This window comes from Anguilla rostrata, chromosome 1 (assembly GCF_018555375.3).
Source record: "Anguilla rostrata isolate EN2019 chromosome 1, ASM1855537v3, whole genome shotgun sequence".
Lineage (NCBI taxonomy): Eukaryota > Metazoa > Chordata > Actinopteri > Anguilliformes > Anguillidae > Anguilla > Anguilla rostrata.
This window is the reverse complement of record NC_057933.1, coordinates 57,071,726-57,096,567: the sequence shown is the minus strand read 5'-3', so window position 1 is coordinate 57,096,567 and position 24,842 is coordinate 57,071,726. Positions and strand designations below refer to the sequence as shown.

At 40.0% G+C, this 24,842-nt stretch overlaps 2 protein-coding genes across 3 annotated transcripts in view; one reads left to right on the top strand and one right to left on the bottom strand.

The window, feature by feature from the left end:
* Window positions 1-6,898, top strand: part of znrf2b (zinc and ring finger 2b) — a 36,811-nt gene extending 29,913 nt beyond the window's left edge. The window contains exons 3-5 of the mRNA XM_064344098.1: window positions 2,221-2,326; window positions 2,570-2,651; window positions 3,512-6,898. Coding sequence (XP_064200168.1) covers window positions 2,221-2,326; window positions 2,570-2,627 — 164 coding nt within the window. The 3' untranslated portion in view covers window positions 2,628-2,651; window positions 3,512-6,898. The remainder of the gene's footprint in view (window positions 1-2,220; window positions 2,327-2,569; window positions 2,652-3,511) is intronic.
* Window positions 6,899-7,304: 406 nt separating this feature from the next.
* Window positions 7,305-17,393, bottom strand: nod1 (nucleotide-binding oligomerization domain containing 1). 2 transcript variants are annotated; one of them, XM_064344081.1, is made up of 11 exons: window positions 15,325-17,393; window positions 14,723-14,897; window positions 12,260-14,069; window positions 11,975-12,058; window positions 11,281-11,364; window positions 10,821-10,904; window positions 10,572-10,655; window positions 10,196-10,279; window positions 9,977-10,060; window positions 9,088-9,171; window positions 7,305-8,774 (listed from the first exon to the last, which is right to left on the bottom strand). In XM_064344081.1, exons 1-11 carry the CDS (start codon window positions 15,517-15,519, stop codon window positions 8,702-8,704), a joined length of 2,841 nt encoding a protein of 946 aa, XP_064200151.1. In that variant the 5' UTR covers window positions 15,520-17,393; the 3' UTR covers window positions 7,305-8,701. The 2 variants fall into 2 exon arrangements, with proteins under 2 accessions (XP_064200151.1, XP_064200156.1); XM_064344086.1 differs by lacking the exon at window positions 15,325-17,393 and having other exon boundaries at window positions 12,260-13,998; window positions 14,723-14,862.
* Window positions 17,394-24,842: the final 7,449 nt, after the last annotated feature.

Sequence of the window (24,842 nt, the reverse complement as noted above, 5' to 3'; positions counted from 1 at the left end):
TACATTAATTGCTATAAAATTGCACAGATGATACAATTAAGCACAGAAAAGATTAAGCTAATTCCAAACCTGTGCAAACAGTTTTAGAGAGGGTGAGTTACAATATAATTTCAGTGCATTTAATCTTTAAGACTTTTAAATATGACATTGGATATTGGTTAAGCTGCATTTTTGTGAACACTCCTACATGTGTGCATGAGAATTTCCTGTATATGAGCAGTAGCACTGCTAGGTCAAATGATAACATGTTAATATCGCTGATTGTTTTTTCATGATTAAAAAAAATCTGGAGATACTCCTAACCAGATGTGGAAAAATCTGAACGGGGTTTCATAGATAAAAGAAATACATGGCAGGACTTTTACTTGCTGATCCCTGTACTTTCCACCTCTCTGAATCCTAACAAATAAATGTGTTAAGTGTTACCACTCGGTTTTGAAGCAGGCCTACTCAACTACTGGTCCTGTGGGCCACAGTGACTGCATGTATTTGCTTCAACCATGCTCTACACCAGATGATTTCACTAATTACGTACTTTGCCTCCTATAGTTATTACAGAAATTAGGTGGTGTTATTGCCTTTAAATTCAGGCCTATTTTAATAGTCAGTGTTATAAGTAATATCACTGTGACACTCCAAACAGTTGCTTTAAATTTCAGCCCATTCAAAACAACAAATACTTCCTCTGTTCAGCTTAATGTTGCTTTGTTCTGCTGTGCAGTCACTTAGATGTGATGTTGAAATATTGTATGACATGGTGTAACCCACGTTGGTTACTTTAATGCTATTTATTCATTTATTTTTCCCCACAATTGAAATACAAAAAACTGTGGTCCACCGTCAATTGCCCATGAGATTCTGCTGGAAATTGAACATTTCACTTCCTTTTACAAAATATTGTAATATGGATCCAGTATGCCCTCTTCAGGCAAAATAATGTAATCAAGGGAAAAATATTGTATATAATGTCCTCTGGGCACCCAATGGCTTGCCTTCCAGTTGGTGGAACAGAAGATAATGTTGTGATTGTGCCTTAGTGTACATCTCATCTTTCAGTTAAAAATGTAGACTAACTAAAAAGTTGTAGATGGTTTTTAGGTAAACCGTGGGAAATTATTGCAGCAGATTTGCATTCCCTGCCATCTGGGCGAATGGTTCTCGCTCGTCCCTACCACGGAGCTTCTCCACACTAGCTCCCTCAGTGGCGGAACAAACTCCCTGTTCCTCTACAAACCACTCAGCCATTGCCCATCTTGCGCCATGGTCTGAAGATGCATCTCTTCAGATTGTACCTGGACTATCTCTACTCTGCAGTCCACTCCTAATATAGGATTGCTCATTTGAATCCTTCTGATTTGCTCCTGTAGCACTTTCATGTTAGACTTGTACCTCCATCAAGTACTTATATTGCACTTATATCGTTATCATATAGCTATCACTAGCTTTACTGAAATTCTGGTCAAATGTTTTACAGTAGTCATTAATATCACTTTTAGACTTACAGTTTTAGTTTTAGGATTTGTTTTTCTTATATTCTGTAAAAACTGTAGAGTTTTTAAGCCCAAAAATTATGTTCAAAGGATAACAAAATGTGTCCCTGATGTGAAATTAATAAAAACTTAAAAACTTTGATCTTTTCAAGCTAAGTAAAATGAAAAGGAGGATATGACTGAGGTTATTCATTTCATAAAGAGGATTAGCGAATTGAATTACAATAGATTTTTTAGGTTAAGTTCTGTCTGTAGAGTGGGGCATTGGTGGAAATTTGCAAATGGTAAATTCCGCTTAACTATAAGGAAGTATTTTTTTTTACAAAGAGTTGTCAATGTGTGGAGTAGCTTGCCAGGTTATGTAGTAGATCCAGGGATCCTGGTGAGTATTCAGGTCCAGGCTTGATGTAGTGCTTCATACTCTCTAGTTTGTGGGTAAATGGTGAAAACAGATGGGCCATGTGGCCTGTTGTCATATGTTTTTTTAATATTCTTATGTTCAAACTGAAGTTCCAAGGTTAGTAATGTAGGCACATACTTTTGAATGGTTCTCATAGCCTTTAACAAAATGGAGCACTCTTAGTCTGTTGAGTGGTTGGGTGTGGGGGTGGGATCCATAAACTGTGTAATCACATAATGAACCAAAACATGTCAATTTAACTGAGCTAACACATGCTCCACTTTCGACACAAACATGTCTCCTGTCTGATGCCCTGCACTGTATCCACAGAGGATGTACTGTCAAAGGATGCTGGGGAATGTGCAATATGCCTGGAGGACCTGGTGCAGGGAGACACCATTGCACGTCTGCCCTGCCTTTGCATCTACCACAAGGGGTAAGACTACAAATACATTTATGTCTTCATCTTTCTCAAAAGGTAAAACATTCAAATAGTGGAAGACATTTAGCATATTTATAATTATATATGTATTCACGCAGTGTTGAAGCAATTAATTAAACTAAAGCTCTCTTTAACCATTCACTGTGTTTGACCTCCCACACATCCCACTGCACCACAAGACCTGATACATGTTCAGTTTTTACTTTTAACTGGACTAAAAGTGCATATCTCTTGCAGTTGTATAGACGAGTGGTTTGAGGTGAACAGATCATGTCCAGAACATCCCTCGGACTGAGGAGCTTCTTTCATTTTTGCACAGGCAAGTTTGCAGCTGGATTTCTGTGAGGGGTGGCAGGTGCCTTATGTATGTCGTGTGTGCCTGGGTGGGAGTGCATGATATTAGAGTGTATTGGAGGTATGGGTCAAAATTAGGAACCAATGGCCAATTGCAGAACAATTGTGGACTGTGGGACATTTTCTGGTAATTAGTTTCCATGTACCTTTGTATTTTGGAGGGGGAGGGGGGGGGGGGGGCCAGTTCCTTGTAATTAAATTCTGCATATTTGTTGCACATCCCCCCCAGTTTGAATAAGAAATGCCGTTGATGTAATCTCTCTTTTAAAAAAGAAGAAGAAAAAAAGACAGGCTTCAAGAATATATAGCGAGTAAAAATGCAAACTAAAGTATTACTACGTTCAATTTAAACTATTTAGGATCATTTTCCATAAGCATAAAAGTTTAGATATCTAATATAGATATTTACCTTATGCAGAAATACTGTAAATTAATTAATGCATCCCCACTGCACGTTAGAATATCTTATATTAGTGGAGAAAATACATTGATAATAGCTGTGCAATATATGCTGCCATTGACACACAAGTATTACAAATATATAGATCGGACATATTTTTCTTGGGTGAAGATATACTCTCTCTGGCACCCCCAAGTGCCAGTTCTTTTACCAGGTGGGGTGCTGCTAGTTCCCTGCGTGTAGGATAGACCAGACTACTGTCACTGAATGTTCTTTCTTATTTTGTCTGGTGCCTCCCTGACATTATAGGTCTGAAGAGCTTTCTGTGGTCCAGAAGTGTCATTGATGAGATAAACTCTAAACTCTATTTAGTCAAATGGCAGTTTATTGGTAGTTATTCCTCATTTTTCTATTTTCCATTTCAGGTGTCTATCCTTCTTGTTGTGGAAGATGGTCTGCTCCACTAACAGAAAGGAATGTGAAATCCCTCTCCAGGCCATAAGCAAAGAGATGGTTCTGGTCACTGCTTGGTTGGAAGGAATCTATATCAAACTGAAGGACATGGATCTCATTTCATCTTTGGGGGGACAACAAGCAATAAATTTTCTTCTGAATTTTTTCTGAAGGGGGGTGGGGCACAATCAGTACCACCCAATGCAGCATGCTAATATTTCGGGGGACCATTTGGTGTTTACCCATAGATGTGTGGGACCCCCCTGGGATCCATGTCCATGATCAAACCCCATCCCCTATCCCCCAACCCCGACCCGTCTCCTCTCTCGCTTTCCCTTACCCCTCACCAAACCTCAGTTCTGAAAGCCTGCTGCCAAAAGCCCTTGGGTATGCCAAAACTCATTGAAGCAATCTTCAGGGAATTACCTTTGTATATTTGTCCATTCCTTTTGCATACAATCTCTCTCAAAATCAAGTGTCGGTGGTTTCCATTGCACTTAAGCCATATTGTCCAAGTAACCTTCAATACTCTCCCCAGTCCACATGCCCTGTTGTGCAAGATTTTGGCATGACCCCTGGCTTTCAAACATTCTTCCAGTTCTTCATGGACAAGCAGCCTTTATCACTGCTTCAGGACGAGACCCAACTCTGCTGCACAACTGTGCAATCAGGAAATGATGCTAATGGACTATCCCCACCCATGATTCGATCACATCCTGCCCCTTTCCTCTTAACACCTCCTAAAAACCCCTGACACTCCCATACAGTGTCCACACTTGCTACACTGTGCTCTGACAAAGGGATATGGACCCACTCTCTCTGTTGTCTTGCTATTGCACAACAGATCCAAACCCCAACTGTACACCGGGACTCTTGGGCAAGGAATGTGCCGCCACTTAAATCTCATTATTGCCAACTGTGTCTACCAGTGCCTTCACAGTCCAATAAAAAGGGCCTGTCCCAGCAGTCTGCTATACGACAGAGATTGGGTGACCAGCAAGCAGTCTGTGATTGTGATGTCACTGCTGAATATGCCTAAGAGCAGCATTCTAGAAAAATACACGCACCCCCCCAAACTATAGAGTGCCCATTGATCCACCAGTGTGAAAGCGAAGTGGAAACAGTGTTACTCCTTCGCGTACCCTTTTCACAACACTATTACAATTTTTCATGAAAGCATGGCAGTGCCCCAAAACAATATATCTGAGGCAAAAGCTGATGCTTTTTGTAAATGTGGACTGTGTCCTACATCCTTGGAGAGTGTAGCAGTATCAGTTTGGGATATGAACCTTGGTGGATCTTAAACAAAACCCAGGGAAAAGTACAGGGGATCTGTGTACATATTCTAGCCTTTGCAGGCCTCACCTCATCATGTATCTTATTATTCTTCTCATTATCATCATTATCATTAATGATGAGGCTAATTTTGCAAGATGACCTTCATATATCATATCACAAAACATTAATCATGTTGTGAAAGGTAGATCAGTGATATTCGATAATGATTTTCTTACAAATTTTGACCTTAGGTTTATAAAGTTCCCAGCATCTACTAGCTTCCCACAGTCCCTTCAACAGCAACCAAATCCATAAGTCCATAAATGTGAAATTTGCCATGGCCTGTTGAAAATGAGATTTCTGTGAAATGCTAATTAGGTTTGTATTTGAGGGGGAAAATTTGTTCATTTTATGATGGAAATATTATAGCTCTGTGGGACCAAGAGCTTTCTTTTTTGCTTGCTCTAATTTTGGTTCTTGTAACACGTTTCACCACATTTCAAGTGCCCTCCCTGTACCCAAATAATGAAGAGGCCTTGAAAAATGCCTTTAAATGTCATTAAAGGGTTTGACAGCTTTTGAAAACATGCTGCTAAATATTGTACTGAAGCACATGATATGTTATGATGAGGGCTTTTTCAATCAGTTTCTTCTAATCAGTTGCGAGAAGAAAGAAAAGAGAAAACCAAGAGGGTGGTTTTTGAAAAGGTGGTTTCCAGTATTGATACTGCACTACACAGAAGGGACTTGTGACCAGTCACAGGACATACAGACAAGCCCTGATAAACTGTGGTATTTTAACAAGTGCCAGTGTGGCTTTTCAATATGCTGCTATTGTCAACTTCCGAAAGCCATTTCAGATACAATATTATAAAAACAAATTAATGGAATGTTGTTTTGCCCTTACTCAGCATCCACTCCCATTTTTGACATTGTTGGTTTAGGTAAAGAAAAATACTTTTTGGTTTAGGTAAAGAAAAAAACCAACAGCTTTTCTCCTTGTCTAAATTACTTTGGCCCCTCTATACCTTGAGGTCAGGAAATATCTTAAGTTCCCTATGATACAACAGCATCTGCTTCATTAGAGGATCCAGCAGCTACTGCTCCCACAGCTGTGACTGAATGGGGTTGGATACTATCTGCACTGGACTAATAGTGGATCAGTGGAGGGCTATGGATACAAATTTGAGCCTTGCTTACCAGCTGCGTGCCAAGCCTGTTTCTTCTAGCCAGTCATACGTGCGCCTGGCAACCTGCCTGGCAACAACCATGATAACAACTTGAGATAAGTGTCCATGCACTGTGGGCTGGCACATTGCCACATTGTTGTTATGTAATTATAAACTCAACTGAGTGGTGAATCAACCAGAATTTTTGATCAGCCTGCCTTTATAAATGGTATTTTTCCCAATTTATAAAACCTGCCATACTGTCAGGCTGCCAAGCAAATCTATATCACCTCCTGACTGGTCTGTCCAGTCAGCTAGAGCCTTCTGAGCTACAGCTGAGCTAATCAGCTAAGCACATTTACTGGGTTTAATGAAGTGTTAAAATATATATTTATGCCAGCAAGAATGTACCTTTTCTCTTTCATGGTTTGCAATTTTGGTGTAAATGCATGTAAATATATTTGCTGCACCTGAGCCTGTATCAGTCTAATTTGAAAACTTTGAAAACACCTACTTTGACAACACACAACTAGATTTGCTTAGCAGTCATTAAGTCAGCGTGTTTTTTTTTTTTTGTTTTTTTTGATACTGGGAGCCCATGCTAATCAGGAATTCACAGGCGGGGCTATGTTTGACATGGCTTAGTACTTATTACAATGGAAGTGAGTTAAAAGAGCTGTGTACTTTGGAGAAGGACTTGCTACTTCAAAGTAACTGAGCGTGTGAAGCTATAGAGACAAGAGCAAGTGCATCTGTTTGAATGCTGCCCGGGGTACTTCTGTGACAAGCTGAGAGCACATACCTTGATCATGAACTTTTTAATAATTTTGCTGTGTGTTGTTACATTCCATTTATGTGCAAAACAAGTATGTACAGAAATGTGAAATTAACAGAGTAAAATCTTTTAAAGCACTGGTGAGTGTCTGTGCCTGAGTATCTTGTGAATTTGTGATAACAGGAAAATATTATTTTTGTTCCTCATCTCAAATAGAGGATCAACAATGTGTATAAGAATGTTTTTGAATGTATATTTCAAGACGTGTTCACACTGTAGACCAACTCTTCATGAATACAGTGCCATGTTTCTTCATTCTTTCTTCATTGTTCAAAATGGACATTCATGTTCTTAATCTCATATGTATCCATTTCATGCAGTTTCTCCTGTTTTTCTTGTTCCCTTCATTCACCATCAGGCTCAGGCTCAGTGTCATCTCCACGATAGTCACAACCCAGGTATTTCAGTCTAATGACACTGTAAACATGTTGCAGTAATGGTGCAATCAGATGGTTCAGCTTTACAAAAGAAGAACACAGCTGGTAACTGCATCTTTAAAGTGTAATTTAATCATCCTGCAAAAACACATTTTTACAGGTCAAGAATATGCATTTGATCACCTTAATGATCTTATTTGGAAAACAACTAAAAAGCCATAGTTTATTGCACACAAACCAGCCACCTTTCTTTTCCCATGTATAATACCAACATTAGAGATTTACATCAAATGTTCTGCTGTTCCTACCTAGCAATTAAACCCTTCTGTGTGGGAAACTTGGGAGAGCAGTATCAGAAAGCCAGATAATATCAGAATGGAGTTCATTCATCTATTATGTTCATTCCAAACTTCATATTTATCAATAGAGAAATAGTGATATGAGGGAACATATTTAAATCACAAACAGAGCATTTTATCTAATTTAGCTAATTCTATCGTTGTTTCTTTATTGTGTATCCCACTGTAGAGACATCAGTATCCTGTTTCAGGCATGACTGTTTATGAAAATTCCCACTATTGAATGGTGTCCAAGACAAGTTCTCTTTTTAAGGTTAAAATCCAATTAGATATCTAAGGATCAGGGCTGCCGAACCCTGTTCCTGAAGACCTACCTGTAGGTTCACACTCTAACAAAGCACACCACAATCATCAGCTAGAGATCTCGTAGAACTGCTAATTAGTAGAATCGGACAGAATCAGGTGTGCCAAATTAGAGTTGCAATGGAAACCTACAGGATGGTAGATCTCCAGGAACAGGGTTGGGCAGCCCTGATTTAATATTTAATTTTGATCAAATCTGGAGCCAGTGCATTATACCTGTTGTGGGCAAATTTTGGTGTAGGGTGTCACATTTGTATTTTCTTTTTTGTCTATTCCATCTTCATCTCTCATAGGGAATAATGGCCTTCCGATAAAGGTACTTCATACTTACGTACGTACTTCATGCAGGGAGAGATGTGCAGCCAGCCTGTATGAAACGCTGTAACCCATGCTCTACTTGTGGCTGCCTGCTCAAGGGTGAACATTAGTCCCTCCCTGTGTTCCTTTAGCTTAAGTACAATACATTCTTGCGACCAACAGTAGTTTAAGACAGACAATATTAAACGTATACTCTGTATGCAGCATTAAGCCAAATCCAAGTGTATCCATGCCCATCTTCAAAGAATACAATACAATATCTTACACATCAATGTAATACATATTTGAAAACAAAACCACAATTAATTGTGTATGTAACATAACAAAAAAATGGACATCCACATTTAAATTACTGAAGAACATTCATTTCACACAATGCATACAATGAACTAATACCAGCATTTTTGTAATGCAAAAGATAAAAAGATGGGCCAGAATAAGTATTTGTACCACTTGGCCATGTATAGGCACACGTGCACAACCTCTGGGGTAAGAGACTTTCCAGGAGCCTCGTATTCATTGGTCAAGAGAAACGCAGCCGAGTCTCCATTTCAAATAGTTTCTGTTCCTCCTCGGAGAGCTGGTTTCCCTTCATACTACAGAGGAAGTAAAACATTCAAACTAAACCAAACCAAATTCAGGGAAAGGATAGCATGCAAAACTTAATTTTAATTTCTTTGTTATAAATGAGGTTCAAATGTGCAAATCCATGGGCTCTGCAGTCACACCACCATGCCTTTGCTCCACAAAAGCTATTCCTTGAACAGTCCCAAAGTTAGTGTAATGTAGGGATTTGATCTACCTTTGAAATTAACATACATAAACTTGCTTTTCATAAAAAGAACAAAAAAGCAAGCTCCCTTCACTATTCTTATATGAACATATTCCTCTACCTGCAGTGATACTTACCAGATCTCTTTGAGGGAAGTGTTGTAAGGCAGCGCTTCAGCCAGCACTCTGGCTCCCTGCACTGTAAACCTGTTGTCAATTAGCCTGTGGAGAACAGTCAACACTCGTTACCTGGACACTAATCACTCATACAAGCTGGCAAAGGGGGAAAGGGTCATCAGTGACACCTCTGAAATTGAAAAGGCAAATACAGTAATGCTCCTGAAGTCACAGGTTCATGTCTGAGAAATGACATCATTAGAAAAAGGTATTTTCTTGCAGTTTATCCAGTGATAAATCACTGGTGCTCCCAACTTCAAAGCATTAGATGCCCAGACAAAACTTTTGGTGGCACAACCAATTATTTTTTTAAACAAAGAAATTAATTTTACACAAATACAAAAACATCCTAATTGCAATGCAATGCAATGTGACAAGTGCCAGGATTTAGTCTCCTGGGTCCTTCCCTCCTGCATCTAATTTAGTCAAGTTAACTAGATTAACATTAATTTTATTTTGTGAAGTTCTAAGATTTCCTCAGTTTAAATTACAATGTGACAATGAAATGACAATGTACGTTTTGTAAGCCAGCGATGTAGCTACTTCTCTTTTGGACTGGGACATCATAGTCAAGCTATTTCATGATGGCTAAATAAAAATGAAAAAGTTTTTTATGATTTATGGGTATCTGCTACATGTGTAACCTGCTACATGTGTAACCAACACTCAGAAGTGAAAACGGCTCGACCTGGATGCGTGTCCGACCAAGACGAAGCTAACTTGTTGTATGATGGACAGTTCTAGGATATAATGGGTTTGTAGTTCGAGTAGCCCTAAAGATACCATGAAACAGCCCGTCATGACAGCAGGCGTGAAGCCTTGTGCAATAGTGTAAGTGCGTCAGTCCTACCAGAGACATCTAAGTCCAGAGTTGATCTTGAGTGCTTCTGCAAGATCTGTGGCAGCATCATCTGTAAGCTCATTCTGAACCAACCTGACACAATACAGGAACACATGCACACACACACAGATTCTTGTTATTTCTTATTTTTCTCATCAGACAAGAACAGACATGAGAGTTTAATAGAAGGAAAAGGTACATGTGGAGTGAATTTGGTGCTATGCTTACCAGAAGATGTGAAGAGACACATTCTCTTTTAGCGCTGCTGCCAGCCTCCTCCCTCCCACTGAGGTGATGCCATTTGCAGAAAGGCTGTGAATGAGGGTTTATAGTTTATGCTTACTAAACAATTTGTCAAAAAATAAATATAAATATGTTTTGATTAATCACTAGTAACCTCAGAGAAACAGACCAAAACCAACACATTCCTTTGGACAGAAGGACCATAGTTACAGGTTAAACGTACTTTGTTATCAACTGTATTGCCGTTTCCTCCCAATGTAAGTCTTATGAAATTGCTGAGAAGTTTAACCCATCTCAGTATGCAATGATGTAACGAGACTGCTGTGTTCAGAAGCTGCTCATATAAAAATACTTCACTCACCTGAGATTGGTAAGCTTGGGGTGATTCTTCAAGGCTTCTGCAAATGCTCCTGCTCCTTCATCCCCAATGGTGTTTCCCCACATTCTGGCCACAAGAAAAAAAAAAGCACTGCGTAAACATCTTACAAATGCATACTCGTGCAATGTTAAACAAGCTCCGTCAGATAATGTCCAAATGGCAAAAATAATATTTTCTATACAAAAAAACACAGAAATAATTTTGTGTAAGGTTTGTGTGCTTCAACCTCACCCCACATCAAAGATGGATTTGCTCTTTTTAATTGCACTGGCCAGGTATTTCCCTCCCACGCTTGTGATCTTGTTGCAGCCAAGTCTAGACCAACAAACAGATTTAGTGTCCATAATCAATCAAATCATTTTCCAGTTCCTTCCAATCACAGCTTATAATGCAAACTCAACAGTGAATGCAAAAATGCGTTTTTACATGATGTCTGCAAGTAGGCTAATAAAATATCACTGTATTTTCTAAAAAGCCATCACTGGAATGCATAATTATTCATGCCAATCTGCATATTATAAAGACATTTCTAGTTACCTTTGACTCATTTGAAATGATAAATTCTGCATAGCCACTCCAGCATGTACAGACACTTTCAAGGAATAGTTCAAAACATTCCTCAAAAAAGGGTTCTACTGCACACTGTTTATGACTTGTGCATTTAGAGGGTAGTTGTTAAATTGATACATACTTAAGAGTCATTAGATGAGGACATTCCTCAATAATCTGTGCAATCAGTTTGGCTCCAACATCAGTGATGCAATTCTTATAAAGCCTGGAAAAATAGGATGAGAATGAGGATTCTGAATGCACTGGCATAGAGTTACCTCAACTGGAGGCGACAAGAGAGCAGCTTGCCCTGAAGATTACTGAATATACTGTAATATGTAAATATGTGGCTTTTAGAAAATGGATTTAAACATTATGTGTATATGTATATATATATATATATATATATATATATATATATATATATATATATGATTTTGAAAGCAGCAATACATTTAATGTTTTCCCATATATTGGGATGTCGTAATTATATATTTTTATTTAAATACATTTCCAGTATATTCCATTTCTGTAAGGGTTGCCAATAACACAGCTAAAAGCCATTCTGGGTACCACTAAAGTTATTTAATGCCATGTCACCACATTTTGTTAATGTTAAAATTTCACACTGTACACAGAAAACCTTTTGAGCCCTTGGTATTGTGGCTGGGGTTTGAACCCTACACAATTTTGGTGAGATACCACCTTTGCCCGATTGTTAGTCAGGAAAAACCCTGTATGAAGTTATTTTTTTGTGATATAGACCACTACAAATTACAGACATCTCACAGGTTACCCCAGTCAGAAGTATATTAAGAAGAGTGATGTACACTCACCCTAGAACCTTGACCACCTTGTGTTTTATAAGTTCTTCAGCCAATACCTCTATGCTGCAGTCTGTGATCTGATTGACACACAACCTAAGGAGACAAAGACTTATTTTGCCTGTTGATTGAGGAAACATCTCAGTGCTGTGCTCAGCTTAAAATGCATTGAAGTAAAACTCCTCCCATATAAATAGGAGCCTTCCTCCAAATGCCAATGTAAACAAGCTTATTTGTTACAGTACTAACATATAAAAAACAACACACGCACAAAGGACACTGACCATGTTTCCTCACCTGACTACAGTCATCTTACTAAAGGAGAGCCGAAGCTGCTTCACACCATAGTCACTGATATTGTTGTTGTCCATGTCTACACCCAGAAGTTTGTGGTGGTGGTGCAAGACAAAGTTGAGTGCGCTGCAGTCAGCAGAGGACATGTTGCAGTATGTCAACTTGATGTTGTCTGCGGAGATCCCTCTGGCTGTCACCCGGGCCACATCATCACTGCGAGTCTCAAAGATGCACCTCAGCATCCACAGGAAGTTGGGCATTACTTGGACCTTGCAGCCCTCCGTGTCTGTGGGGTGCCGGGGCAGGCCCTTCAGGTGAGACTTCACACATTTTGCCAAATACGACTTCAGGACCATCCTCTTCTTCTTCAGTGAGGACAGGGGCACAAGGTGCTCCAGCAGGCCGGCATTGGATTTTGAGAGTAGGCCGCAAAGAAATAGGTTTGCAAACTGTAGGTGCTCATTAGTCTGGAATGGGTCCTTGCCCTGGGGTTTGGAGCTTGCCAGGCAAGAGCCACACAATTGGAAATGGGGAGCTTTTTGGTATTCACACTCAGTGAAGAATTTCAGGATTTCGCCTGGGGCAATGCTCTCATCCAGAACCAGAGAGAATGCGGAAAGGAAAGACTGAAGAGTTATGTGCAAGAACTCAAAAGTGGCAGGGTTCCCACAGCTATCATAATGGCTGACTGGTCTCAGGAAGCCCAACTGCAAGTCATGTGCAGTGATGCCGCAAGAGGAAACTTCATCCTGGCTGAACACAAAGCCACCCTTCTCCATCCCGAGTTGGGCCAGCTTTGCAAAGCCTGCTAGGGTGAGAGCCCCACCTCTGAAGGTGTCAGCAGGGCACCTGGTGCTCCTCTTCAGCAGGCCGGGACCAGAGCAGTGGCCAAGGAAAACCTCACACAACAGGAGAAACACACTGGTGAGGGTCACAAAAGTGTCTGGAAGCTCAAAGTCATCATACATTGAGCGGAGATGCTTGAAGCTCTTGAAGATGATCCAACAGAACAGGGGGATGGAGCAGAGGCTGCAGAGGTGGGGGTTAGCATCCAACTGCACCATCACAAGTTCCTGGTAATCTCTCTCATGGAAGTGCAAGGCAGTGTACCGCCGCAGGTTTTCTGGTGAGAACCCTTTCAGGAACACTTTCTTCCGAATAACTCTACTCTGGAGCTCAGTGCCAGTCCGAGCAGTCAGGATTTTCCTGGACCCCTTGAGCAGCTTCCCACTAAGCAGGTTAGTAAGCAGCATCAGAGGGTGAGCCTTCTCCTCAGGTGAGACAACCTCAGGCAGGTTCTCCAATTCAAAGTCAGCATGAATCTCATCATAGCCATCAAAGGTGAAGAGCACCGTCTCAGGGTGGCGCAGTATATAACCAAAAACCTCATCATCCAAATCACCATCTGGGTAGCAGTTGTGCTTGAAAAGGAGGTCTCTCAGGGAGATTTCATACATCTCCTTGAAGGCACTGAACATCCGGCAACGGAATTTGAAGAAGAACTTAGCTTCAGCACTAGGAAGCTCCCTCCTGGACCACATATTCTGCAGCTGCTGGAGCAGAATGGACTTGCCCACGCCAGCATCACCTACTATGAAGATGGTCTCTGCGTGCTCATTGAAGACCCCCTGCAGACCGAGAAGTTCGTCCAAACTGTCCAGGTAGCCCAGGCTCTCGTTCTTCTCACTGAGCAGCTCCATTAGGGTGTCTGTGTAGAACTCCTCTAGGAGAGTCTCCTCTTTCTGGGCATATGAGGTGATAAAGCGAGTGTCTTGTGCCAGTTCATGACGTAATTTTTTGCAATACTTACTAACTGTCAAAGAAACACATATTTAAATTATATTACAAAAAATATTAAATGCATCCCCGCTCCTTAAAAAAAGGACTACATGAAGTATGACTGGAACTGTGGTCAGGACCTTTCAGATTTGAATCATAGATATAATACCCTTGACCAAGATTTTTAACTGTAGCTGGATCGTAAAAATGTCAAGCTGTGTAATCTGAAATGCAATAGACTATGTGTAAGCAAATATAGCTTAACAAAACCCCAAAATGTTACATGAAACATGCTCCTACTATTTTTCCTTACGTTTTTGATAGTATTTCTAAGCTAAAAAGTTTGAATACATGTTGGAAAACTATTTGAATATAAACTTTTACTTGAATTTAAAGTTTGCATTTGAATTAAAAAGTGTGAACTGTAAACTGGATTTATTTCAATCAAAATTTTATATCAGAAATAAGTTTCATTAAAGATCATAAACATAAAATTATGAAATACAGATTGACATTTTGCATTCAAAAATATACTTTCGGAAATGATCTCACCCAAAATAAAACTATAAAAAATAAACAGTGAAAGCCTGTGACAGATTTTTATTATGATTATAAAGATTTACTATGAGAAAATGCTTTTTTCAGTTTTAACGGAAAGAAACTGTGGTTTCTTTTTAACACACTTACTTGGGTCAGTATTCTTCACTGGTATTTCCTTGACAGAATCAGAAGGCTCATACTGGATCTCTTTAAACCAGGGACGCAGGTCAATGTATGCATCATAGGCCTCATGCAGAATATATACAAAATATTCAGAAGCCTCCTCCCCTTTGCTCTGGACCAGCTCCAGGATCTTACGAACCTGCAGGAAAGCATTCAAAATGTATTTTGTTTTTACTATGCAACAACATTCCTTTTGTACCCAAATGTTTTTGTCACTTTTCTACCATAAATGTGTAATCATAATTTGCCTTCTGCCAGGAGGAAATATTTTAGTGGCGAGCCACTTATAGCAAATCAGACTGTAAATGTTATTAGCATCAAATTAAAAAATGACCTTGTAATACTAATACTTCCAGTGTGATAATATTCTGCAGTATTACCAATACAATGTACGAAAATACTCAAGCAGGTACATTTCAGGTTCCCATCTGAGTAGGGAGGTGGGGTCTACCTGGCACACTGGGGAATGGGGGTGGTGTGTCAGCAGAGTGAGCAGGTAGTTTATGCACAGAACCTTTTTTGAGAAAATGTGGGTGTGGTAAATGGTATAGGCAGCAGTCAGATACCTGCTCAGTCTTGGTGGCTGAGCGCAGAACGATCTCTGTGTCCTCGGCACAGAAGAAGCCACTGAGCTGCAAGTTGTCCAGTATGCACTGCGTGTTCTTCACCTGTTCCACCAGCAGCTCTCTATGCACAGTCAGCAGCCTACAGGTTGACAGGGGGGGCCTTGGATGCCCCCCTGCAAAGCCGTCTTTCATCATGCCCTTCAGCTCGCTGACCTGCCACTACTGGACACGCTAGACTCAGCTCCAGCTAGAGCATTACATGTGATTCACGCAATAATCAGAGAATATGCATGGCAGTAGAACAGAACAGTGATTTGTAAAAATAATGATAATAAACAATGATAATAATTTAAAAAATTATAAACATTAATCCAGCAGCTGCTGGACCTTCTTCCAGAAAATGACCCCATGCATCTTTCACAGTATAGGCCTACATTAAAAAAGCCACTTCTCTACAGCATCTTAACAGGCCCGATTTGTAACAGGACAAAACCCTTAACACACATTCAGTTTCAATAGCTAAAAATAACCTTTCAAATAAAAAAGTACAAATGAGTTATTGGGCAAACAAAATAATTAAGAATCAGTTCCAAGACACTTTAGAAACTGTAATAAACTACACAGAATGACAACAATCAGCGACCAGTCATGGAGTTTAGACAGTGATAGGCTATATCCAGTCCAGGTGTAGGCTATTGTATAGGACTACCCTCTTTCCCAAGCAGCTGTAGGGAAGAAACACAGTTTAATAAAACAGCATTGAATTACACGATATTCGTTTAGCCTACACAAAATCAGAAATGACCAACTAAATGTTTCCTTATATTTGAGCCTTTAATGGTAGCCTTGGTCCCGTTCTTTAGCTTGCATTTCCTCTTTTACCCCTGTTCTGGGGCGCTTTTTATACAGCCACTGAGAGGGGAAAGTATTCGTTTTCCGCGAAAATGTTTCCGGAGTCCAGGTTCAAAACAGAAAATCCCAAGGCGACCCACATGGCAGTCGCAGAGTTAAAACTTCGTAGGTAACGGTTGCATGGTGGTTACCATTAGGCTACCAGTTACCAGTTCGTGCGAGTTCGGTTGGCCCATACCGTCCAGTGAGAGATTCTCCAAATTTACGCTGTAGACATCCCCACGCGTTTCCGCGAATCACCAATAATCCAAGCAATTGAAATATATAAAAATCAATAGGCTACGCTATAGGTTTGGCTATATCAAGAGACAGTATTTTCTTTACAAGGAGCTATACTGACAGCTTGTTACTCTGATCACTTACCATCAATCAAACTGTCGCTAGCTTTTCTAGAGGAACTGAAACTTAATGTCGATCTGAGTTTGTACAACTCGACCTTGGTTTGTGCAACACACCCAGCCGCTCCTTCAAAGCACATGTTCAGGACAATATTAGTCCTAGTTGGGTTCCAGGCGTTTATCCTATCATCCCAGCATCGCATTTTTGCGAATAGTAAAAATGTTGTTAGTCAAACAAGCGTACGTTCCTATTTCACGCATCTCCCATTGTCCAAGAACGAATTTCTACGATAATGGGATGGCAGTGCTCGTGACAGTCAGATTTCAGGAAGTAGCCTGTGCGCGACGTGGAGATTCTTCAGTAAAACGCAAAATAGAACCTTCTCGTAAAACTGGCAAATGAAGTGTAGTCCAACGAACTGTGGTCTAGTTTTGACGTTTGGTCATACTCGGAATCATAGAGTGTATATGTCATAGTCAAAAAGAAAAACAGAAAAAGAAAAAACATGCAACAATACGAACATGGTTGAAAATGGTACTGAGTGGAGGCAGGGGCCGTCCCGAATGATCTTGTTCTTGTGTTATCCGAACTCCGCTTGTAATGCAGACAGTGTCCCGGTTTCCGCTAGGGCCGTGGAACATAACGATTTTATCGGCGTGTTCGTGTTGTCCGAGTATCGCCTGCAATACACTGCCTCGGGGCCAGGATACCGCCCACTGAAGGCGACTCAGAACGACTTTGCATTCTATGGAGCTAGCGTTATAAAGTTGTCAGGAGCAGCGACCCCACATTGAGAAGAGCGACATCTGAAAGCGAATCGTAGCTATTTCTGAATAGCGGCCAAAACTAATACACGTATGAAGTAGTTCACATTAGGGCCGGGTCGCCTACGTAATCTTTTTGACAGAAATTACAGGCATCAAAATCGTAACGGTTTGGGAGATAAAGTGAATTAAAACTGCATGAACATGCCTATTTTATGTATTAAAACATTGCTTCATATATGCCAGGTTATGTTTCACATTTCGTATAATTTTTCATGGTTGTTATATAATTTAATAGTGCATATTTTTTTAAAAAACAAGCGCGAATCCGCAATAGCTGCGACCGCACACGCGCACGCATCCATGTGTGCATGCATCCACGCCAAGCGGCCAAAACCAGACTTCGTTTTTGAAGCTCATTTCCTGGTGTTGTAGTTCCTGGTTGCTCACTAGCGCCACTACGGATGGCTCCAGTATAGGTGTTTTCATATCCGGTTTCCATGTAAGTCTACGGTACAAATGCGATCAAAATACAAAGTCAATAATTTTTTCTCACAAGAACAAATAGTCATAATAGGTGTATTTTATTGGTCTTATGACTGTCCATGGGTCGATTTCATGATTTATTGCGTCATTTGGGCACAGTGCCAATATTTGTTCTGGACCATGAGGTACAGCTTGCGTCACTTCCGGATTACTGCGAAGGACTGAGCTACAGTAGGGGCAACAGTCTATGGTCACTGGGGTGGGCGGTGGCGCTTCTTGGCCTTGACATTGCGGCTCCGGCCACGGTCCACCTGTGCGAAGTCAGAAAATGCAGGCATCCCATTTCGTGGTGATTTCATTATGGCGTGTGCTATTTACAGCTGCACTAGACGACCATCTACATCTACGTAGTCTACACATCTCTGATTGATTGACCATCAGTGCAGTCGATGTTCCCCTGTAGTTCATATTGCTAATGCGTGAGCTAACCACGGATAGCTTACCTAGCTTTTTACCTAGCGTTTCTCAGCAAAACGAATATGCTTAGCTAGCATATCAGCTTGCCAGTGAGCTAGGTAGGCTATCCGTGGTTAGCTCACACATTAGCAATATGAACCACAGGGGAAGAACATTGACTACACTGATGGTCAATCAATCAGAGATGTGTAGGCTACTGGTGATTTGACTAGGCTAATTTTCGTATAACTGTCTGGTAGATCTGCTGTTAACCGAGCAAGTTATCGTCGTAGGTTTTCGCCACAGTCAGTTAAAGAGCCAGTAACTGCTACTAGCTACTCCATCGCCGTTTGTGGTGTTCACTTGCTGGGTGACGCTAGCTGACCGATCGTTCGCAAATCACTTTCTACCGAATAAAAATTAACACTGTCAGCGGTGATTAACAAATCTACCAAGTATTTTAATAACTGATCTGCAGGCGTGTAAATATGACAACGCACTTTGTACAGCAAGTTTTCCACCTGGTGCATGAAGACAAAAATGATGTAGCCTACATTGAATTTCAAATTATTATTATATTAGGCTATTATTTTTTTCTTGTAAATCATCAAAACCAATGGAGAAAAGCCAATATACGCAAGGAGCCCCCAGAACCGATTCTGAGAACCACTGTCTTAAATGCCTAGCTTGTCGGACTCTTAAATGCTAAAAACATGTTCCTTTCTAAATGCCAAGATGGTTAATTTCGTTAAATTCTGTGTGTGTGATTTCATCGTGTGTTGTATATTCAGCAAATGAACCTTGAGACTCTTAATTAGCTTCGTGAAACTGAAAAAGTGTTTATCCCAAAATCGGGATTATAGTAGCTTTGTCACATGCTTGAAGCATGGCCCAGGTAGACATTTACGGAATGTACACGACTGACAAGCCGCCAAACACGTCTGACAGATTGAATGTTTGCCGGTTAAGGTTAGCTAGCTAGTCAAATGGCTTGGTAGCCGAAGTTGCGAACTGTTTTAGCATAGGCTACTACTGGACTACCAAGTATAGCAAGCTGATTACGCTTTCTGCCAACTAATAATTTGGTTAAGTAGGCTAAAGGAAATAGTAAAAATGACTCGGCTACCGAAAAACTTAAGAGGAGGATTATTTTATGGTTGTCTAGTGCAGCTGTAAATAGCACACGCCATAATTAAATCACCACGAAATGGGATGCTTGCATTTTCAGACTTAGCACAGGCGGACCGTAGCCGGCGCCGCAATGTCAAAGCCAAGAGGCGCCACCGCCCACCCCAGTGACCATAGACTGTAGCCCCTACTATAGCTCAGTCCTTCGCAGTAATCCGGAAGTGACGCAAGCTGTACCTCATTGGTCCAGAACAAATATTGGCACTGTGCCCAAATGACGCAATAAATCATGAAATCGACCCATGGACAGTCATAAGACCAATAAAATACACCTATTATGACTATTTGTTCTTGTGAGAAAAAATAATTGACTTTGTATTTTGATCGCATTTGTACCGTAGACTTACATGGAAACCGGATATGAAAACACCTATACTGGAGCCATCCGTAGTGGCGCTAGTGAGCAACCAGGAACTACAACACCAGGAAATGAGCTTCAAAAACGAAGTCTGGTTTTGGCCGCTTGGTCATGACCAACGTCCATGCCAAATTTCAGCCTCCTGGGGCGAAAACTGTGGCCGACTGGGCGCTACGGGGTGGGACACTTTTTGTGGACCAACCGACCAACCGACAGACAGAGCTATAGAGCTAAAAAGGCTCCCTTTGTAACACGTAAATTATCTGATGAAAAAAATCCGCGTTACTCACACATACAAAGAACCGTCTATAAGTAATTTATTCGAGGCCTGCCATTAAAACTATTGATATCAAAATTGCTCCTATTTAGGCCTACACGAAACAGTAGGCTATTGGCTATCTTAACTCGCACAAATTAAACAAGCTGTATTCCAAAGCATCACCCAAAAATAGTTTCAAGTAACTTGGCTCTGTGTGTACAAGCATACAGTACCTTAACAGGGCTGGATAGTTTTCGATATTTATTCAATAGGCCTCAATTTGTGTAATTTTTTATCTGCATTGATGTACCCCCATCCCCCTCTAGTGTGGATGATGTTTCTTGGTATTGTCTTTATAAATGTGAATGTATGCTCCTAGGAAAATGTAGCGTTGCATATACGTATGTATGTAGCATACAGCATTTACTTTACAGTATTGCAGTATTTTTTAAAGTTGCAAATATACTTGTACTTTTTGTAAAATAACTTGACAACCAAGTATAAACAAATACTTTCTGGAGGAATATCCTTTCTGCTTGTAGTCACCAGCAGTTTCATATATTAGGCTATTTTAAATGTCTTGCATGGGCGTAGGACGCATTATACTTTTCAAAAAGGCTTGTTTTGTCTGTTGTTTACGTGCGTAGGAAAGGCCACGATAGGTCCGAGAGACCTATAAGTACCGCCCTGTAGAGTTTATTCAGTAAAGAATATAGACCTTGAGCAAATGAATGATTAATTAACACTGCAGTCCACCGATCCCTGCTTAGAGACGGTTGCTGTACTACTTCCTCCTCCGACGTCTAGCTCCGACATTATTTGCAACAGAATAACTGATAGCGAAAAAAAACTCGTTAGCTAGATAGCTTGCTACAAGTTACGAAGCTTCTGTAGGTGGTTAAAAGCTGCTGTTGGGTAACTTGCAAAACTGACACGCGTTGCTCTGAACCAGGGGTGTCCAACCCTGGTCCTGGGGAGCCGCAGGGTGTGCTGATTTTTGTTTTCACCTTAGATACAACAACCACTTAGACAAAAGAAACCAGGCGAGGTGAGTTAACTGTATAATCAACTGCTTTAATCGATCAATTAAGTGCCGAGTAAAAACAAAAGCCAGCAGACCCTGCGGCTCTCCAGGACCTGGGTTGGCCACCCCTGCTCTAAACGTTTGGAGCGGAAGGGGTTCATTTTATTACATTCCCCAAGCCGAAAACAAACTTGGAAAAGTGTCTGTTGTGGGCAAAACATCGTCATACATGTAGGTTGTCCTGGCCCCAATGTGCCATGCACTGGCAATACATTACAGTTAGTTTCTTGTCATATTTAAGGGTAAATGCTTCTCCCTAGTGGCTCTTTGGTGGCAGTTCACTTTAACTCTGTTAGTGGTAGGATTTAAGCCATTGTGCTTCCTGTTTCATTGCCTAGGCTAGTCCTTGTCCTTGCCTTCTCTCTGGCTAGTCTCTCATGTTCCCTTGCCCTGCTTTGTGCCTGTTTTTGCCCTGCTAAGTCTTGGTTTTTGCTTTAAATATTTCCTAATAGTTCAGTAAAGAACTTTTACAATTTATCCTGCTTCACCTTTTTTTTGGCTTTTTTCCTGCGTTTAAGGTCCACTGCCTTGTCACCTGAATGACACATTAAAAATGAAATAATAAAAACCCCAGAAAGTGAACTAATTTGAGTAACCTTCAAATAACTGATCATAGCCTACTAAATTAACAGTTAGATTATTTTTTTTCCCATCTTTGTCAACAGTGACCACATAACTACTCATAGATGAATTTATCTTCTGCCTCTTGCTCAATGTGCATTTTCCTAATTTGCATTTTATTTATCAAAATAAATATTTCATCCTCAATGCATGTCATGTCCAGCTAAGCTAAGTTGTGACTGACTGACAAATAAGAATAATTTATGCACTGTTCTCATAAACAAGTGGAAGCACAGTCCCACTAAAATGAGAAAAGAGAGTTAAATGCTATCAGGAAAATGTTATTTTACAAAATAAAAGCTGATGGGTCTGAATGAGTCCTCTTTGGTATACCAGCTGTGGCTACACATAAAGTACCTCAAACCTGTGATACTTGCAAAAGTCCCAAACAGTACCCAAAAACTAGTGAATTTTATACTAGGACCCACTCTGGGCTGGTTCTGGTTTTATTTACTGTTTTGGTAAAAAAAAAAAAAAAAAAAGACCAGTCTAAGCAATTGTATGATTAAGTATATATACAGTACATGGTTTTGGTCTTTAGGGCACTTTACAGTGGGAAAGGTTTTTCTGGGTATTGTCAGACTTATCATGGTGGAGAAAAGAAATACTTGTGTTCTGTTATTTTTGTAGCTTGTTTTATTACATTGAAAAGGTTTTGTTAAGGTTATATTTACAATATGCACAAAGAAATGTTGGATAATCTTATTATCGAGGCAGTTGTCAGGGAAGTGAGGATTAAGTTAAATATGTTTAATTTCCAAATCCAGCTAGCTAACACCCTCTTTCAATGTTCAGCACTCTGAATACCGAACACAAATACACCAAGTTAAAACTCCTCACTTATTCAACATTTTACATCGATTTATTTGATTTAATATGTTTATTGTCAGAGTTATCAATTTTCAACTAAATTGCCAAATTTGTTGAATAGCAGAGCAACCTGTTGGTTCAGCCTTTATCAAAAGCTCACAACAGGATTAAAATTAAGATATTTATGAAGTTAAAACAAGTATTCAGCGTCTAATCTAAAGACAAAGGTTCAACTAACAAACAATGAATTTTACAGACACTGACTAGTTACAGCCACAAATGAAATGAATCAAAGAATATGCCAAATCACAGCTTGTTTTTTTAAAGAAACGTCAAACTTGGGATCACTCTTAATGGCCAGTACCATGTCTTTTAGTGCATATGTATTTGTGCTGAAATGTGAACTATGATCGGAAATATAAGCATGATTGCCTTTTCTTTCACTTTACACTGCTGCACTGTATTTTTTAGTTTATACATGATGACAAACTTAGTTTGCATTTCACCATGCTACATTTATACAAGCGAACATTGCACAAGACAAAAACAGCAGTCTTCCACCTGCAACTGAACGTGCAATCTCTGTGAAGCAGATATATTTCCATCCCAAACGTCAGGCTCAGTCCATGTTTTGGGTGTGGTGGAAAGCTCTCAGGTTGAGCCCCCACGGAGATCCCTGTACTCCTTCAGGTGCTGTAGGGTGGTGGGGTCTGCATCCACTAGGCCAGCTGACAGGATGGTGGCCAAAACCTGCAGGTCCTTTTCCCCCATGTCCCTCTGAAATATCAACAGAAATTTTTAAGTCAAATGCATGAGTTTTTAATTGTTGGGTAAGGGTTACATTTTTTCAGTGTGTATTTGAGTAGATTTACATCTGTGTAAGTTAAATGAGGTGCTTAGTTGTTCTTCTGTAATGAATGTAAAATGTAGCAATCAGAACTGCAATATGAATTGACATGACCCATGATACATTGACTCTTGACCTGGCAAAAGTGAACCCAAAGGCAGAAAGGAACACTGGCCAGACAAATAACCTGGTTCTGGTTAGATGCTACAGTCATGTGTAGCACATTGTTTTACTTTAAATAAATGGTACTACATCCGGGGCCTCATTTAAGAAACGTATTTTAGATCAACTGTGTGGCGCGTACGTAGAAAATCACGTCAAAGTAGTGATTTATAAAATTTCAATATGACTCGATTTGACCGTGGAAACGGTTGTGGCTCTAGGTCAAGTCTTCACTTAACGCACGCAAGTTCAGGTTATAAATGAGCACCCTGCAGTTTCTATAGCCTAATGCGCAAATGAATACAGCACTTTCTCGTGGATGTAATTTGCCACAACTCGGCATTTATTAATCACAATAATAGAGAAATGATTGTTTATAGGAAATCCCTGTTTATTTCTTAACATATAAACTATTCAAACGGCTAATACCTGTAGCCCGTTGCTCGTGGTATTTGAATACACCAGACTTGCTCTGCAAAGCTTGCACGTAACTCTTTTCTTGTCCTTGACCTCGCCATTTATGGCCAAGAAGCCGAAAGATTCCCAAACAGGGCTTGCCAGCTAGTGGGACCAGCTCCTCCGATACTGCTGCCATTTTTACCGTTAGTTTTCAATATTTTTGATGTGACAGAGGAAGTAACGTTAGCACAGGAAATTAACTTTGCGTGCATCAACATGATTAGCCGCATGAAATTAAAGCCTGTATATGTTAATTACAAAACGCAGAATCAAAAACGCGGGATCCAAAACTAATATTCGAATGCTCAAATTTAGGTTCTAAAAAAAGATTTTCGAATAGTTTTCGAACTTCGAATATTTTTCGACAACCCTACTGTGCTTTCTGCTGATCAGAAAATAGTGATTAAAATAACTCAGTGTTTTCTTTATATACATTTTTGAAGTTATATAAATTCAACGTATTATATTTACCTGATTTGGATTGTTATAATATTATTGTCTAAAATAGACGATTTGGGGTCAGGTTTAGTTATTTTTTACTTTATAAATATTTGTGAAGTATTAATAGTATGTTCTGTATTGCTTTTCACATTTTCACAAGCTTGCATCTTAGAGGCATGCAAATACACACACTTGTTGTCCCTCTCGTAAGTTGTTTTGGCATCTGATTATAAAATCAACCTGCTTTTAGGGCATCATTTTAGTATTAATGCCTGCTGTCTCATCCTGCCACAAAGAAGCTGAGTGTTTGTCTGATAAGGCGGTATGTCAGT

Bases quoted from the DNA above. Each gene is read 5' to 3' on its own strand.
- nod1 (XM_064344081.1), bottom strand. From the start codon at position 15,519: ATGATGAAAGACGGCTTTGCAGGGGGGCATCCAAGGCCCCCCCTGTCA. The intron at 14,070-14,722 runs GTAAGTGTGTTA...TTTCTTTGACAG, and splicing joins AGTGAAGAATACTGACCCAA to TTAGTAAGTATTGCAAAAAA. The intron at 10,280-10,571 runs GTGAGTGAAGTA...CCTCATTCACAG, and splicing joins CCCAAGCTTACCAATCTCAG to CCTTTCTGCAAATGGCATCA.